At 42.0% G+C, this 15757-nt stretch overlaps 1 protein-coding gene across 1 annotated transcript in view; it reads right to left on the bottom strand.

Moving 5' to 3' along the window:
* LOC136675685 (dual specificity calcium/calmodulin-dependent 3',5'-cyclic nucleotide phosphodiesterase 1C-like) overlaps positions 1-15757 on the bottom strand; it is a 74790-nt gene that overhangs the window by 31077 nt on the left and 27956 nt on the right. Inside the window, exon 4 of the mRNA XM_066652387.1 lies at positions 14242-14268. Within this exon, the coding sequence (XP_066508484.1) occupies positions 14242-14268 (27 nt within the window). The remainder of the gene's footprint in view (positions 1-14241; positions 14269-15757) is intronic.

The following is a 15757-nucleotide window of genomic DNA, read 5'->3' as shown; positions in this document are numbered from 1 at the left end:
CTAATGAACATGACGCTGTCCTTCTCCAGGAGCTGGAGCTGATCGAACAGGAGAGAGGCACGACGAGGCTCAGCATGGCATCTATTAATGCCTCGCTACACCACTTCAGCTTATGAAAAATGTAGATTGGATACTTAATATTGATGCCATCCATCTGATGATCTACTGCTTCGGTGTGAACAAGTAATTCAAGCCATGGCTTCGCTGCTACTGTTTATAATTACAAGCAGCTGCCATTGATTTATATAGCGTCCAAATTAAGCCAAGTGTTTTGAGGACAAAGGAAAAGTTCCGTTAGCGCTGGGCGATATGAGCGCAAATCAGTATCAAGGTTAATTTAACATTTTACCACGATTACGATTAATGAATGATTATGTTGTTTTTGTATCTTTGACCCTCATAGTTCAGTGATGAGGCTTGTACTGTAAATATGCTCCAGAATTAAAGCAGGGATATTTTTTCTAATGTTGCGGAAGCTTGTTCCTCTCATTTTTTCTCAACGTTTATATTTGATTTATTTTTGTTTAGTGTCGTCTTAATTATAGTCAAACACTTCACGTCCAAACCACAGACGTGTTTCCATGTACACACAGTAGGGACACAGCAGAATGTCTATTAGAAGTTCTGATGAATCTGTGAATTTTGATTAATTTTTGATTAAATAGCCAGCCCAAAGTACCATGAACCAATAAAACTGAATCCATAGCCAAGAAATCAAGAAAAAGTAGTCATATATATTGAGATGAACTGAAGATTTCCATATTGAACATTCCATCTTCCATTTTTCATAGATAAATAGACAGTTACTTGTAATGAACTGGCTCCCATACATGGTGTGTTCCTGCCTTGTGCCCAATGATTTTGTTAAGGCTCTGGACCCTGATCAAGATGAAGCAGTTACAGACAATGAGTGAATGAATAAATAAGCAGTTTTCACTTTTATTTTAGTGTTTCCTCAACTTTCCCCACAAAACCATCTGAGCTGAGTTTGAGCCTGTTTTGACGTGAGGGTGGGATTTACTCAAATCCTTGGGTACTGAATGATTGACTGACACATCAAAGTAGTCCATTCATTCATTCATTCATCATCTGTAAGCGCTTATCCAGTTCAGGGTCGCGGTGGGTCCAGAGCCTACCTGGAATCATTGGGCACAAGGCGGGAATACACCCTGGAGGGGGAGCCAGTCCTTCACAGGGCAACACACACACTCACACATTCACTCACACGTATGGACACTTTTGATTCGCCAATCCATCTACCAACATGTGTTTTTGGACGGTGGGAGGAAACCGGAGCACCCGGAGGAAACCCACATGGACACGGGAAGAACACACCAACTCCTCACAGACAGTCACCCGGAGTGGGAATCGAACCCTTAACCTCCAGGTCGCTGGAGCTGTGTGACTGCGACATTACCTGCTGCGCCACCGTGCCGCCCTCAAAGTAGTACAACCCACCCAAAAAACTGTTTACCTTTATTATGGTGAAGTACAGACTGGGCAGTCTCTACTGATTCTGAGCATTCTGAGCTTTTCATGTACTCTAGAAAAGTAGTCTAATTTTCCAGAACAGCAGCTTAGCATTTGGTTTAGACAGTGATGAATTGTGTTTATCCTCCAAATCATCTGTCCATCTGTTTTTATATGTGAAGTTTTTATATGTATGAGACCAGTGAGGGGCATGAACCTACATTGAAATTATACAGACACCTGATCTTATGCGTAAATATCCTTCTTTAAGGTGCACGCTTTGCTGACCCAGCAAAGACACAGCTTGAATAATATCCACAGAAACAGAGTGGGATGCTCTGAAGCAGCTATACAGGAGCCATGTGGCAAATGCCAAGTATCAGTGGAGTTCATTCTCAGGAATGATGGAGTACCGTTTATTTTACTGAAACTATATCAATATGCTGGTGTCCTTTCCCATATCAGGCAGCCCTACCGTGCCTATGTTCTTCAGCTGGGAAAGGAGCAGTGTTGCACACCCTTAGTTCATTTAAATGAAGACTGCATCATGTCACTGTGTTATTAGGAAGCTTGAGAATGGAGTGTAATCTCTACAGTGTTATGTAATCGTGGCAGATTAAGGAGTGAATTCTAGTGAAAAGAGGAGGGATGGGTGGATGGTTGTTGAGGAAACCAGATGGCTGGAAGATGGATGAGAGCGAAAGATGAAATGATGGCATCAGTGGAAAAGTTAACTTGTGTTGATGTCATTGCGTTCATATTTCAGTGCATTTCACCTCCTAAGCATTTATGCTAATGTAATATAGCATCATTTTTTGCACACTCAAACAAATGTCTGGCACATCTGTAGCAAATGTTAATCCACAGGGGCTGTATTTTCTAATTAGAAAAAAATCTTACTGACCCAAAAAAATATTTATAACCGGAGTTTTGGGGCAATTGTTAAAACCCAGGTCTATTTAATTGCTCTATTTCACTACAGCTGTGTTACCTTTACTTAGAGCCATACATCAACAGCTATTGGCTTCACTTTTTCTGGGGGCAGAAAGATGGCCCATCCTCTTCCCTCATCACTCATTCGTTCATTCTTTCATTTACTGAAACCACTCCATCCTGTTAAGTGACGCTGTGGGTCCAGAGCCTACCCAAAAACACTGGGTGCAAGGCAGGAACACACACGGTATGGGGCACCAGCCCATCACAGGGCATCACACACTCACCACAGTCAATTCACCTATAAACATGTGTTTTTGGACCATAGAGAAAACCCATGCAGACACAGAGAGAAGACATCAAACTATCGTTCAATCATAATGCTAAGCCAATGCCGACATGTACTAACTGGTGTAAGGTAAATGGCTATTTGTGTTCTCCTCTGCGCATATTGAGCTTTTTTGCACTTGTTCAGAAACTAAAAATGTGTTGAAAAGTTGAAAGCAGGCAGGTTACGTGCAGCGTTAGGGACAATGACCCTTTTTTCAACACTTTCAAATAGTGCTGGACAATAATTCAATATCAATATATATCCCAATATACAATTTCAATAACAATGATATGATTTTAAACCCATTTTCATTCATTCATTCATTCATTATCTGTAACCCTTATCCAGTTCAGGGTCGGGGTGCGTCCAGAGCCTACCTGGAATCATTGGGCGCAAGGTGGGAATACACCCTGGAGGGGGCGCCAGTCCTTCACAGGGCAACACAGACACACACACATTACAGACACTTTTGAGGCACCAATCCACCAACCAACGTGTGTTTTTGGACTGTGGGAGGAAACCGGAGCACCCGGAGGAAACCCACACAGACAGGGGAGAACACACCAACTCCTCACAGACAGTCTCCCGGAGTGGGAATACGAACCCACAACCTCCAGGTCCCTGGAGCTGTGTGATTGCGACACTACCTGCTGCACCACCATGTCTCCCAACATATTTTCAGTATTTCAATATTCATTATTCACAGCATCTGTCACTGACAGACGGTCATCACAGGGCACTGTCATCAATTCAGCACTCAATTTAAAATTTAGTTTAAAAATATTAATATTGACATAATGTTTGATGGTGATGTCATGTTTGTTGTTTGTTGTAGGCAGTTTTTCAATGAATTTTATACTTTTAATATATCAGAATTACATCGTACGGACTAAAATTAAGGAATATATCGTGATATAAACTTTGGCCATATCATCCAGCCCTACTTTCAAACACCAAAACTGTTTTTTTTTTTCAATGTGAAAATATTGTGTTTTAAAGCTGAAGACAAAGCTCTACATCGTTGTATCAAAATTAAGACGGAACCATATCCAGGTTGTGGTCAGTACACTTAAACACCTGGTGCCAATTTTTCTGCACTTAACCACAGGAGAAATGTCACTTTGTCACTGCCACGCTCTCCCAGCCAATAAAACCAATTTCAATTTTAAAAAGGTCACCAAATCTACATTTCACGGCATGAGATGAAAGTCAGGTGACTGTGATAGACTGATGGATACTCTTTCACTTACACACACACACACACACACACACACACACACACACACACACACACACATATCAGGTCTGTTTAGTCGCTGTGTTAGTGGCAGATGCTTCAGCAAAAAGCCACAGTGTGCCGTAACAGTTTCGGTGATCAACCATCAGAGAAAATACAGTACACACTGATTATCACAAATCACCCACACCATCATTCACACAGTCTCTCTCTCTCTCACATACACACACACACACACACATAGGCGTGTCATTATCAAAAGCTGATAAACAACGTCTAAAGCAGCAGCGTGTCATGCTGGAAAAATTAAAATACATAATGACAAAAAATTGCATTTCTCAAATAGACATTGTTTTAAACTTCAAAGCTCTACTTTAGCATTGACTATGTGTCAATGAAACCCTACAGTGTTCTCTGGAGTGATCGCTCTCCATTCATTACCTCTAGGATGAGTTGGAGTGGCGTTAGTGATCCAGAACTACCCACCCAGCATTCCCAGACTGACCTCACTAATGTGCTCAGTGCTGAAATCCATCTAATTCTCACAGCACTGACAGTAGCTTTCACCACAGCAAAAGAGAACAAACTCCCCTTGGTCCCTTTGAAAAACACAAATCATAAATAATAACTGGATAATTTTATTACTCTAATGCACAAGAGAGTAACAAATGTTTCGGGTCTGTCTGAAATGTGTGTTGTGAAGTGCACTGATCTGTAGGTGTGTGCAGGTATTGAAGAGTGGGGCCGGTTAGATGAGGCAGCTGTGATTGCAGACACTGGGGGAAATCGAACTTAATGGAGTTTCTCTGTTGACTTTCGACGTTTCTGTGTTGACTTTCAAGTAGCTCTTTGTGGCGAGGACTGAATGGCTAAATGGAGATGATAGAGCGATAGTGTTTTGTAAGTGTGTGTGTGTGTGAGTGAGTAAGTGAGTGAGGGAAAGAAGGAAAGAGAAAGAAAGACAGAGAGTGACTGAGACAGTTAAAGTGAAAGAGACAGAGAGAACCCAAGCCTGATGGCAGCAGCAGTCAATCCAGGACACTGCATTGGTCTGAGGCCTCTCTGTCTCTCTATTTATGTAACTTACTGCTCATTATTAAAACAGATAGCTGTCATTTGATTTGTCAATGGAAACAGAGTAAGGGCACAGATTTAAAAGTTGGCTTCAGATGAATTAAATAGTCTGCCTTATCGAATGTCTAGCCCACGCTACAGGATATTATAAATCCTAACTAATGTTGACACCGTACACATAATGATATTTTTCACTGATTTTCCTCTGCTTGGTCTTTTTTAGCCTTCAGTGTCCCCACACAACACAATCTGCTCCAAATGAAACTCCACACAACTTCAGATTGCTCTCACTGGACAGACAGCTCCGGTCAACACAACCGTGCGTGAGTTTCTTGTGAACTGCTACATCCCGAGACCAGGCAGGAGATTGAAACCATAGTCCTAGCTCGACACTCAATGGTTTGCAGTCTTTCAGGCCTGAACGTAACTTTGTGTTTCACACCTGAGAGAGAGTCCCATCTGTGGCCCACATATTCTGTACCTTTGGTTAGGGAACATCATTGTACCCTATTCGAAAATAATTGTACATTTTAAAATTGTATTGTATTGATTTCATACGTCCAATTTCATCTCTACGACTTGTTTTCCTTTATTTTACACAGTTCTGTTATGAAAGATTACAAATATTCACCTCTCCTTCTGAAGAAGAGAATGTAACATACTTTTAGGGAACACAACTGGACTGTACTTTAGTGACAATAATGTACTAACGTACGTAAATATCAAGCAGGTTTCATTTTTATGATTTACATTACGAGTGGTATGGATCCAGACTGCACTGGGAGAAGATTGGAGGAGTGAAAATTGGATTATGGACTCCCCACACTATAAGATAATCTGTGAAGATAATAGTGTACAACCCCCCTAAAATTGGGAGACCTATTGCGATAGTCGGGAGGAGCAAATCGGCTTCAAAATTGGCCCAATTATCCTGTAGTGTGGGCCAAGCATAAGGCAACAATTCTGGGGAATCTACTTCCAATCTGATCTGTAGGTATGTGCATAAAGCCCCCCAGCAATGGGCTGTGGAACAGTGGAACTGTGTCCAGACCGCATCAAAATCTGACCTTACTAATGTTTGTGTAGGTAATACTCACAGTAAAGTTTCAGTGTCTATTGTAAGGCCTTCACAGAAGATGAAACCAGATGTCATTTTAACAGAGGGTTAAAGTCTTTCCCATTAATTTTTCCACCAACCATCTGTGTCCTCCCTGTGTCTTGTCAAATCCTGTCAGGAGTGGACAGTTGCACATGAGTCCAGAAAATCCAGTTTTGTGCATCACTACTTCAGTCAAAATGTGACAAATACTAGATCCATTCTGGTGGAGATGACACATTCTAAGCTCTTTACTTTGTCCTTCACAATAATCGTCTCAAGGTGTTTCGCCTCAATTGATGGCTTCACGGTAATGCACATGAATGCACTCAGCATTCACACTTGAGTAGCAAACAAACAGAGGGAGTTACCAGCCCTTCCAAATGCTGACACCAGAGCCAATTTTACGTCCCAGTTTTGGCTCCAATTGGTCACACCTTACTCAAGACTAAATGCGTGTCGGTGAATCCTTAACATTTTCGCAGATCAGTTCTCCTGTGAAACAGCCGCCTCTCTAGAGCTCATTAATATTCCATTATTTCTCCAATTAGACCTCATTAATTAAGCTCACGGCTGGAATGAACAATAGCCATGAGGGGAGGCCAGTAGATGTGAGCACTAACCCCAAGCTTTTAGTGTTTAATGCCATCCTCACAAGGTCTAAAGCACTTACTGAAGGACATGTTTCATACAGCTCCGGATACAGCTGTCTGCTGCAATTCATGGCTAATATAAAAGGTTGACCTCCATTTGAGAGTAACACCTGTGTTTTTCTCCTGGACAATAATCCTCAGTAGTGGACACTACACTCAGCACTGTTCACATAAAAGCAGCACAGTTTAGGTTTGTTTTTGTAATTCTTCCGCTCTTGTATTTTTTCACATTCTGGAATCATTTGACTTTATTATCCCCCTCGATTCTTCTGGGTAAACCTAGAGTAAGCTTCAATGAAGTGCGCTCAATAAAGAAAGCCACGGCTTATTTTTATACCCTTCACCTAATCAACCGCTTTGTGTTTGTACCCCAGTGTGGAGTCCTTCGAGAAGTTTCCTGTAGCCCCCAGCACAGCACACGTTTCAAACACATGAAAAACTTGATCGCTGAGATTTCCCTCCATGTTCTGTTCCAACTCTCTCTCCCACTGTCTCCCCCCCTAGCAAAGCTTGCATCTGTTGTCAATTATAAAGAACTCCTGCAACTTGAACCAAACTGTTCTCCTGTCTCTACCAAGCATTGGTATTAATGTGAAAACTAAAGTCTTGTTTTGCGTCATCCTGCCGAAAAAGCCATTTGAGAATTCCAACAGCTGGGTGATGAGCAAGTTGTGGGCGACTCCCGAACATCACAAGGAATGAACTTGAAACACAAAAGGAGAAACTCACTAAGAACATAAGGAACTGTTTACAAAATGGTGGCCCTTTCTGACTTTTGAATGGGACAGATTTTGTAAAAGCCAATGGACAATGGACCTATAAACCAAGTCCTAAGCACCAGTTTAGTGTAGATAAACCAGCTAAATGAGCATAAGTAAATGATATGTCGAGCTAATAAATTGGCTTACTCTATATCAATGACATCAAAAGTATATAAATTGAAAAAGAGCTAAAGTGGTAACAGCTCTGCAAGACATTCAGGTTCTTGAGTATCATCATGGGGCTGCACGGTGGAGCAGCAGGTAGTTTCGCAATGTAGGTTGTGGGTTCAAGTACCGCTCCGGGTGACTGTCTGTGAGGAGTTGGTGTGTTCTCCCCGTGTCCGCGTGGGTTTCCTCCGGGTGCTCCGGTTTCCTCCCACAGTCCAGAAAACACATGTTGGTAGGTGGATTGGCGACTCAAAAGTGTCAGTGTGTGTGAGTGTGTATGTGTTGCCCTGTGAAGGACTGGCGCCCCCTCCAGGGTGTAGTCCCGCCTTGCACTCATTCCAGGTAGGCTCTGGACCCACCGTGACCCTGAACAGGATAAGCGGTTACAGATAATGAATGAATGAATGAGTATCATCAGGTTCATAGGGTTTCTCTTGGTAAATATTCATCTAAAATGAGATGAAGGTAATCTTTTTGTCCCTGTCACCCAAACACTGCCCACATAAACTTTTCAAAGCCGAGGAGTGGACCTGAATAAAGTGAGTATGACATGGTAGTGTTTCTGGGACAGTCTCAGCGCTGTAATGTAAACCACTCAGGTCCAGGCCTCCCATAACTGTGGCTAATGACAGATCCAGAGGCTGATGGATTGGTTATGGTCAGGTCTGCCCTAATAAAACAGTATGAATGTCCCTCTATGCCTCATTGACCTCAAGAAAGGCATGACGGCGCAGTGCCACATGGAAGGGGGGGGAGTGGGGCGGTTGGGCGGTGTGAAATAAAAGAGAGAGACGATTGCCTGAGGTGGAACGTGTGTAAATCTCTGCCCTGCTGGCAGGATGAGGACTCCTTCAGTGCAGGTAAATTCAAGTGAGGGCTCATGATTGCTTTAGAATTTGATATACACCACTGATCACTAGAGAAGCGCCGCAGAGAGAATAGAGATATGTGCTCACAGTTTCTTTCCATTTGCGGCTAGCAAAGAAGCTGCTAAAGTAAGCATAAAGCCTCCAGGAAGGAAAATGATAAATGTGTTCTATAGATAAGAGTATTTGTTCACTATTAGCATTAAAGAAATGGAAAAAGATAGCTCTCCTACTCAGATGTCTGATGAAGATTGCCATAACTTCTGTGATGTCACCTAAGGAATGCAGATAAGGATCTTAAATGGCTCAATCAGAAACCATTCACCCACATTGAGGGTTTAGCTTGGTCCCACCTGTTTCATTATCGAATGAGACAACTAATTTCCAGACAGTTCTGAGGGGAAATGTGTGGAAACTGACTCTATAAAACACTAACAAGAAAAACAGCTGGCCTGCTAGCTTTGAGAACATGTGAACAAGCAGTGTAAATGTAGCCATTTTGCATTTCTGGGTAATGTATTCCAATCAGAATTCTTCCAAAACTGCAGTTCTGATAAGCCAACAAGTAGCTCTAACCTATCGCTGTATATGATTCTTAAGAACGACTGTTCTCATGATAAAACAAGCACATCTCTGTCTTCAGTACTGTTTCAGATACTCTGTTCCCCTGCATTGGCTCCAGGCCAACTGCATGAAGCTCCAAAATGATTAGAACCTGTAATCTTAAAATTCAAGTGACCCAGAATTATTAGCCTGCTCAAATCTATCAAACCTGGCTGCTAGCATCACTGCTATTAGACTTTGAGGCTGTTAGGCTTCAACAATACTGTACCTCTATAGTTCCAGCTCTGTGCACTAGGGCTAGCTCTGACAATGCTAACAGACAACAGTGTTCATGTAAACGTATGGGGTTTGTTCTTGTAGCTTGAAAGCTAGCAAACACTAGCCTACCCATCACAAGTCATAGCTAATCTGGGATAATAGCCTGAGTTCATTAACTGTCCCACCAGCTGATTTATATATTCATGAGGAGAGACAAAAAAAACATCAGCCTCTTTTTTCTTATATGTGGACAAAACCCACTTGTATTCTAGAAGCCATTTAGGCTGCTTTACCCTGGTTCTACCATAATATTTCTGATAGTAGGGCTCATCAGAAGCTTGCAAGTGTGTGTCTGTGTGTGTGAGAGAGTGAGAGATGTGGGGGTCGTCCACACACCTGGTCTCACAAAGCAGCTCAGTAAGATGCAAGGGGAAAGTGCACCTGGGTGATTGGGATTAGGCGAAGATGGCGAAGGAAGGGGGAAGAGTGCTGGAAAGAAGAGGAATGTAATTAAAGCTGGATGTGGGGTTCATTTGAGCTGAGTAATTACCCCTCTAATTATGAGGTGGAGAGAGAGAGAGAGAGAGAGAGAGAGAGAGAGAGAGAGAGAGAGAGAGAGAGAATTCTGTTACTGTGGTAGGAGGCAAAAGATCACAGAGAGAGCATGTATTCTGCTGTTAAAATGTTAGACCCTGCAATAGGCCAGCCCACCACATTTCCATGTTCCACTTCACTAACTCTTGACGCTTTTGCCAATCCTACACATTTATACTGATTTCAATCAGTATAACAACATTGAATAATAGAAAGATCAGCGCCACCAAAACTGGTGCATACACCCCACTCAAATCCAGTTCAAAACGTATCATGAAGCACATGTTTGTGTACAGTGGCACTGGCCACTTGGAGTGGGATTCCTGCCCAATTCATGAAATTTTGTCTTTCATTTTATTCAAGACTTAAAGGGGACGTATTATAGCCCTTTTTTCCACAAGTGTCCTTCCACAGTTATCTGGGTTCTTAACAAACAAATAACAACACTTTTACACTGTTTAAACAGCCCTGTTCAGAATGACCAACTGCAGAGTCTGCCCCTTTAAACGAATGAGCCTCCACACTCCACAAAACCAGGATTATAATCACTTTTGCTTGGTTCTATTTTGCCTGTTTTGTTTGTTTTGCTCTGTTTACCCTCACCTTTGCGCTCTCACATAAATGCATGCCCAGGGCTGTGATTGGAGACTCAGGTGAGGAGGCAGGACAATCTTGAAATTCCTGCCATCTACGTAAGACACAGCAACACTGTTGCAAAGCAGGATGTCAAAAGTGTGTATAGACCATTATGATACAGCCAAAGCATAAAAGTTGTAAGCCCTTTTATTAGCATTATTTGAATAAAGAAATCTGCCTCCTAGCCTGAATCCTAGTCTGATTTATTCATGCTGACTGTGGATATGGAAATGTTTCACTAATGTTTCAAGTGTTACATAAGTGTTCTTTTGGTTATACTACTTTACAGGTGTTAAAATCATAGTTAGCATCCTGCTAATGCAGCACAATGTGGGAAATATTTTGTGGTACATTTTGTGGTAGGCCCAAGCTGAAAGAAATGTACTGTAGTCCTGAATGATTAATCAAGACTTCCACTGGCTGACTAATACCTTTTTGGCCAGTTCTTTTTGGGCAAGGATTGTACTGTGGCTAGCTGTGCACATTGACAGCTGATTAACGATGCTCGCTAAGAGTTCATGAAAAGTCCAGAAAGCAGCTGTGTGTGCATGTATGTGTGTGTGTGTGTGTGTGAGCATGAGCCTGCGTGCATGTGTGCATTTTCCTCTCGAAACCGCTGGCATGGACCAGGCCTTGAATTCCACACCAATCTGCGTCACTGTGAGCCCACTTGAGATTAGCCTGCGACAACAGAATCAGAAGCTAAACAAGCTGCATCCAACTATGCTAACTCCAATAACAGAGCCTGTCTGTTTACCCTGTGCAATCAGCAGGTTTCTTTTGGCTGGGCTGAAGACTGACATCTGAGCTGCTGTTCAGAAAGACGTGCAAATTGCTGTGCTTTGCATTAAACTCCCCTAGATAGCTTGGATCAGGCCGTTTCTGTCTTAGCTAAGCATTCTGTTTCGCTACAACTGGCTGCACTTCACTCTCACTCTACTTATTTTCATGGGTTCAATTACCCCCTCTTAGCATCAGTGGACAAGAGGAGCATCACTTGATTATGTGGTTGGTGTGTGTTTGTGTGTGTGTGTGTGTAGTGATTGCTGGTGTCATTTACATGCATGTGTGAGAAACACCTGTATGTGGGGGCTGTATTAGCACTGCATGTGACTGTTTTTTGGCACTCCTATGTCTCTAAATTGCAAAGCCTCCATAAACTAAATTCCATAATCAGGGCCAGTGTACAAATTTATTTTTATAGACTGTTGGTCAACATGACGTACAAATAATGGATATGAACAGAAGTTATTCTTTTATGTAAATGGAACATTTAATGAAGTCCACACAAGTTAGGGATGTTTCTTTCCAGGGTGGAACTGACAGCTTCAATGACAACCTGATTACAAACTGGCCACAAACGTACACTGTTTGCAGTGCAGCAGCACAGGAAACTCATAGGCGGAGGCAAAAGTCAGTGGTCAGCAGCAGTCAGTGTTAAAAAACAAGGCAAGCAAAAATCAGGATAAAATGGAATAATGTATGGCTCACATAATAAAGTTGACATTTCCTCATAATTAAAGAGGAGCGTGCCAATATACCACTAAGGCATCTCTAATCTTTTAATTAACTAATCTTTTAATTTGAACCATATCCATTCAAAAGCCTTTCTTGCACTAATTAAATTTAAAGTTTAAACTTTTATTATTTTCTATAATTTGTATATTTTTCCTTTTTTAATCATGAATTAAATTGCAGTTACACTGTGTTCTCTTTCATATTTATGTATAAAAAATGCTATAAAAATTAATTCTAATTTTCCTTATTATGTTTACACTCTCCTTTCACAGCAGAACTGCAAATGGATCAAACATAACAACTTACAAACAGTGGTGTGTATCAACCAATCAGCTGACAGCTACATTGGGTCAAATTCTGTGACCCCTCATTTAGACGCATCACTGATTGTGCTTTGGCTTTACTTGGATGGTGCAACAAGGACAATTTCTTCAACAAAAATTGGTCGTAATTACTATCTAGTGTAAAAACCCAGCATAGTTTAGTTAAGACTTGTTGTTGCAACTGCATTCTAATCGGAATGTGGCCATTTACATGTACTTTTCATTCCAAAGGATCAAGCCCACCAAGAAGTGATTGGAAACTGCACTTTTTCTACAATGCATGATGAAAATATGTGCAATTCTGCAGCTGGCGCCTTTGGCAGTGTTGCCCAACAGCTGACGGCCCAAGATCTTACACCACAGAGCTTTGTTTGGAGACTCCACACATATGTGTCCGCTCACACACTACTGTATTTGTGTCGCTGAATTGTGGCGTTGCATCGGTAATCACACACTCCCAGAATCCTCTGCAGCCAATTAGCCTGCCATAATTACCCAGACTCCCATTGAGCTGTCAATCAGAGGCGAGCAGCACAGGAAGTCAGCAGAGGGAAATCTCCACTGAGCCCGCCCCCCTGCGGCCCAGCCAATTAAACCCACTCCCGCAATCTAATATTAGACCAGCTCAAACCCCCCACCCGCAAACTCTATTGTTATCACTCTCTCCTTCTGTCAGTGTTGTTTACAGTTTTTCATTTTCTCTCTCTCTCTCTCTCCCCCTCTTTCAATTCGATTGCCATCTCTCGTTCTCTTGCATTTAGCGATTCCCTCTCTTTTTTCTCTCTTCCCTCCCTGATGATAATTGCAGAGCACTTAGCAACAGCCACCACATATTTGTTCCCGGCAGATGTCTTTTCAAAGCAGTGAGCCACATACTGAACACACATCTATTCTGCCTTCTGTTGTCAGGCCATAGCTGTGGTGACGCGATGCGCTAATCTCAATGCAAACACATACGCATTACTACAGACGAGTGCATATAATGTGCATCAAGAGCACAAGGCCACTCTGCCCCACATACACTGCCCATAATGACATTCAAATGCAAATGTGATATACTTCAAGTATATGTGATAATGCGACTTTGAGTGTTTTACTGCAATCTTAGAGCTGAAAAAAAAAAAGAAATCTTATAATAAAAGGGACCTTATGTGAAATATTAAAAGCGATGCCATTAGGGAACAACCTTGCTGGTGTACAGTTGAAGCATGGTTAAAAGCAGCCATTTTCTAGCCCTTCACCAAAGCTGTTCCAGACCAGAATGGCTGTTGTATAGACATTTGGGTGGTGGACCACTCTCAACCTTGCAGTGACACAGCCACCACGCTGATATGACACTCATACAAAGACCAAACCCACATTCTCACGCCAGTGTCACAGCTGAAAATGACCAACCACACAAATAATATCTGTAAACAGTGGACCTGACAGATGATGAATGGGGTAGAAGGTTGATAAATTGTTTAGGGGTACATATAGATGTTTCTAGCAATGTGTCCACTGTGTGGAAATTTAAAAAAATTGATTTTGCCAATGAAGTGGCCAGGGAATAGAAATGAAAAATGAGTGTTTGTTGCCTGTATATCCAGTCAAAAGCGAAGCAAATGGTAAAAATGTGGTTTATTTCACTGCACAGGATGTAATTTGGTTACACAAGAGAACGAGAGATAGAGATAGAGAGAGAGTGAGTGTGTGTGTGTTGACAGCAGGGGAGAGGGAATCCCCATGATTCAGCTCAGCAGCAGCTCCTGGCTCTTACCTCTGTGACGTCTTCTTATACTTCCTCCTAGAGCAACACATAAAAACACAGTTACAACCTTAATAACAGCACTTTACGCTGCCATACCTCACACATCCTCAGCATACATGCTAACAAAGCCTAAGGGACCATATTTAGCTTAGCACTGAGCTAACAAACATCTGCGCTCATTTACCCACTCACACTACAGTAGTGTTTTGGTTTGACAGGCACTTTGCTGGACATTGGAGTTAACATATAGTCAAAACATATGCTCTAAGGTAAATAAAATGAATAGAATATGAGAATGAGTCAAGTGACAAGTAGAAACTGTTGCTCTTTTGTCACTAAATATGTGTAGGAGGTATTGCTACACTGCTAACTGCTGCTAGCACAGCACCAATGGACATCTCAACACATTTGGAGGAGAGTGCTAACTGTCCAGATCTGTCATGTCCTTGCCGGCTAGATTCATGCTGATGTTGATAGGGAGATGGGAGGAATCCTACACGGCCGAATAGCAAGGCCAACTGTACTGTCTGTTTAACTCATGGACTCGGATGGCTGGGAAATCTGGCAATCTCCCAATGACCTGGTCAATGCTTAGACCACCCAGGTTCTTACGCAGATATTATCAGTGTCTTATTTACAGACCTTAGCCAAAACGTTTTCTGCTGTTCTGCTAATACTTTCATTGCTTTCTCTAAAAATAAACAAATTTCTATAGACAGTTAATGTCTTAATAAATGTGGCTGAACAGAGCTGATTAAACCAAGGCACTGCTGTCTGAGACTGCGTGAGATTTATTAAGCTGTTCTCAGTCTGACAGCACATTACTATAAGACCTGATTGAGCTGAGTTACTGTTGTGGGACGCCTCTAAACCACGCTCGCTAAATAGTGCTCCCTAAACACCATTAACAATGTAAAGACAGCACACCATTCATCAGAGTATACAGAGTCCACAAGACTCTTCATTCACTTGTCATCTCTCTCTCCCACTCTCTTCACATCTCTATCAGCCTCCCACTCTCTCTCTCCATCAGCATCTCTCTATCTGCCCTCAGACTGCAGGCTAACAATATCCCTCTCTTTTCCTGTCTTTATTTCCCCCCTCTTTTTTGTCATTTTTCTCTCTTCCTTTCTAAGTTTTCTTCCTCCATTTTTTCATGCACTTCCTTCCCTTTATCTTCTCTCACTTTCTCAGTCTTCTCCCTGTTACTTTGATCCCGTTTTTTCTCACTCTTTTCTCCTTTCATTCTCATTTGCCTACTTTTTTCCCTCTCTACCATCTTTTCATTCTTTTATGTTTCTGTCCTTGTTTCTTTCTACCAACTTCTCTCTCATTCCTACTCTCCTTTTTTCTCTTCCCCTGAACACACTTCTCTTTCACCTCTTTTCACTGTCAGTCTATTTCTCTCCTTTCTCACTGTCTTTGTTCATGTTTCTCTCTCTCCCTCATATCTCATGTTCTGCACACACACACACACACACACACACACACACACACACACATACCCACACAGAACAGCTGTCAA

Source organism: Hoplias malabaricus, chromosome X1, assembly GCF_029633855.1.
Source record: "Hoplias malabaricus isolate fHopMal1 chromosome X1, fHopMal1.hap1, whole genome shotgun sequence".
NCBI lineage: Eukaryota > Metazoa > Chordata > Actinopteri > Characiformes > Erythrinidae > Hoplias > Hoplias malabaricus.
Note: the sequence above shows the minus strand (reverse complement) of the source record. Positions and strands in the feature narration are given on the sequence as shown.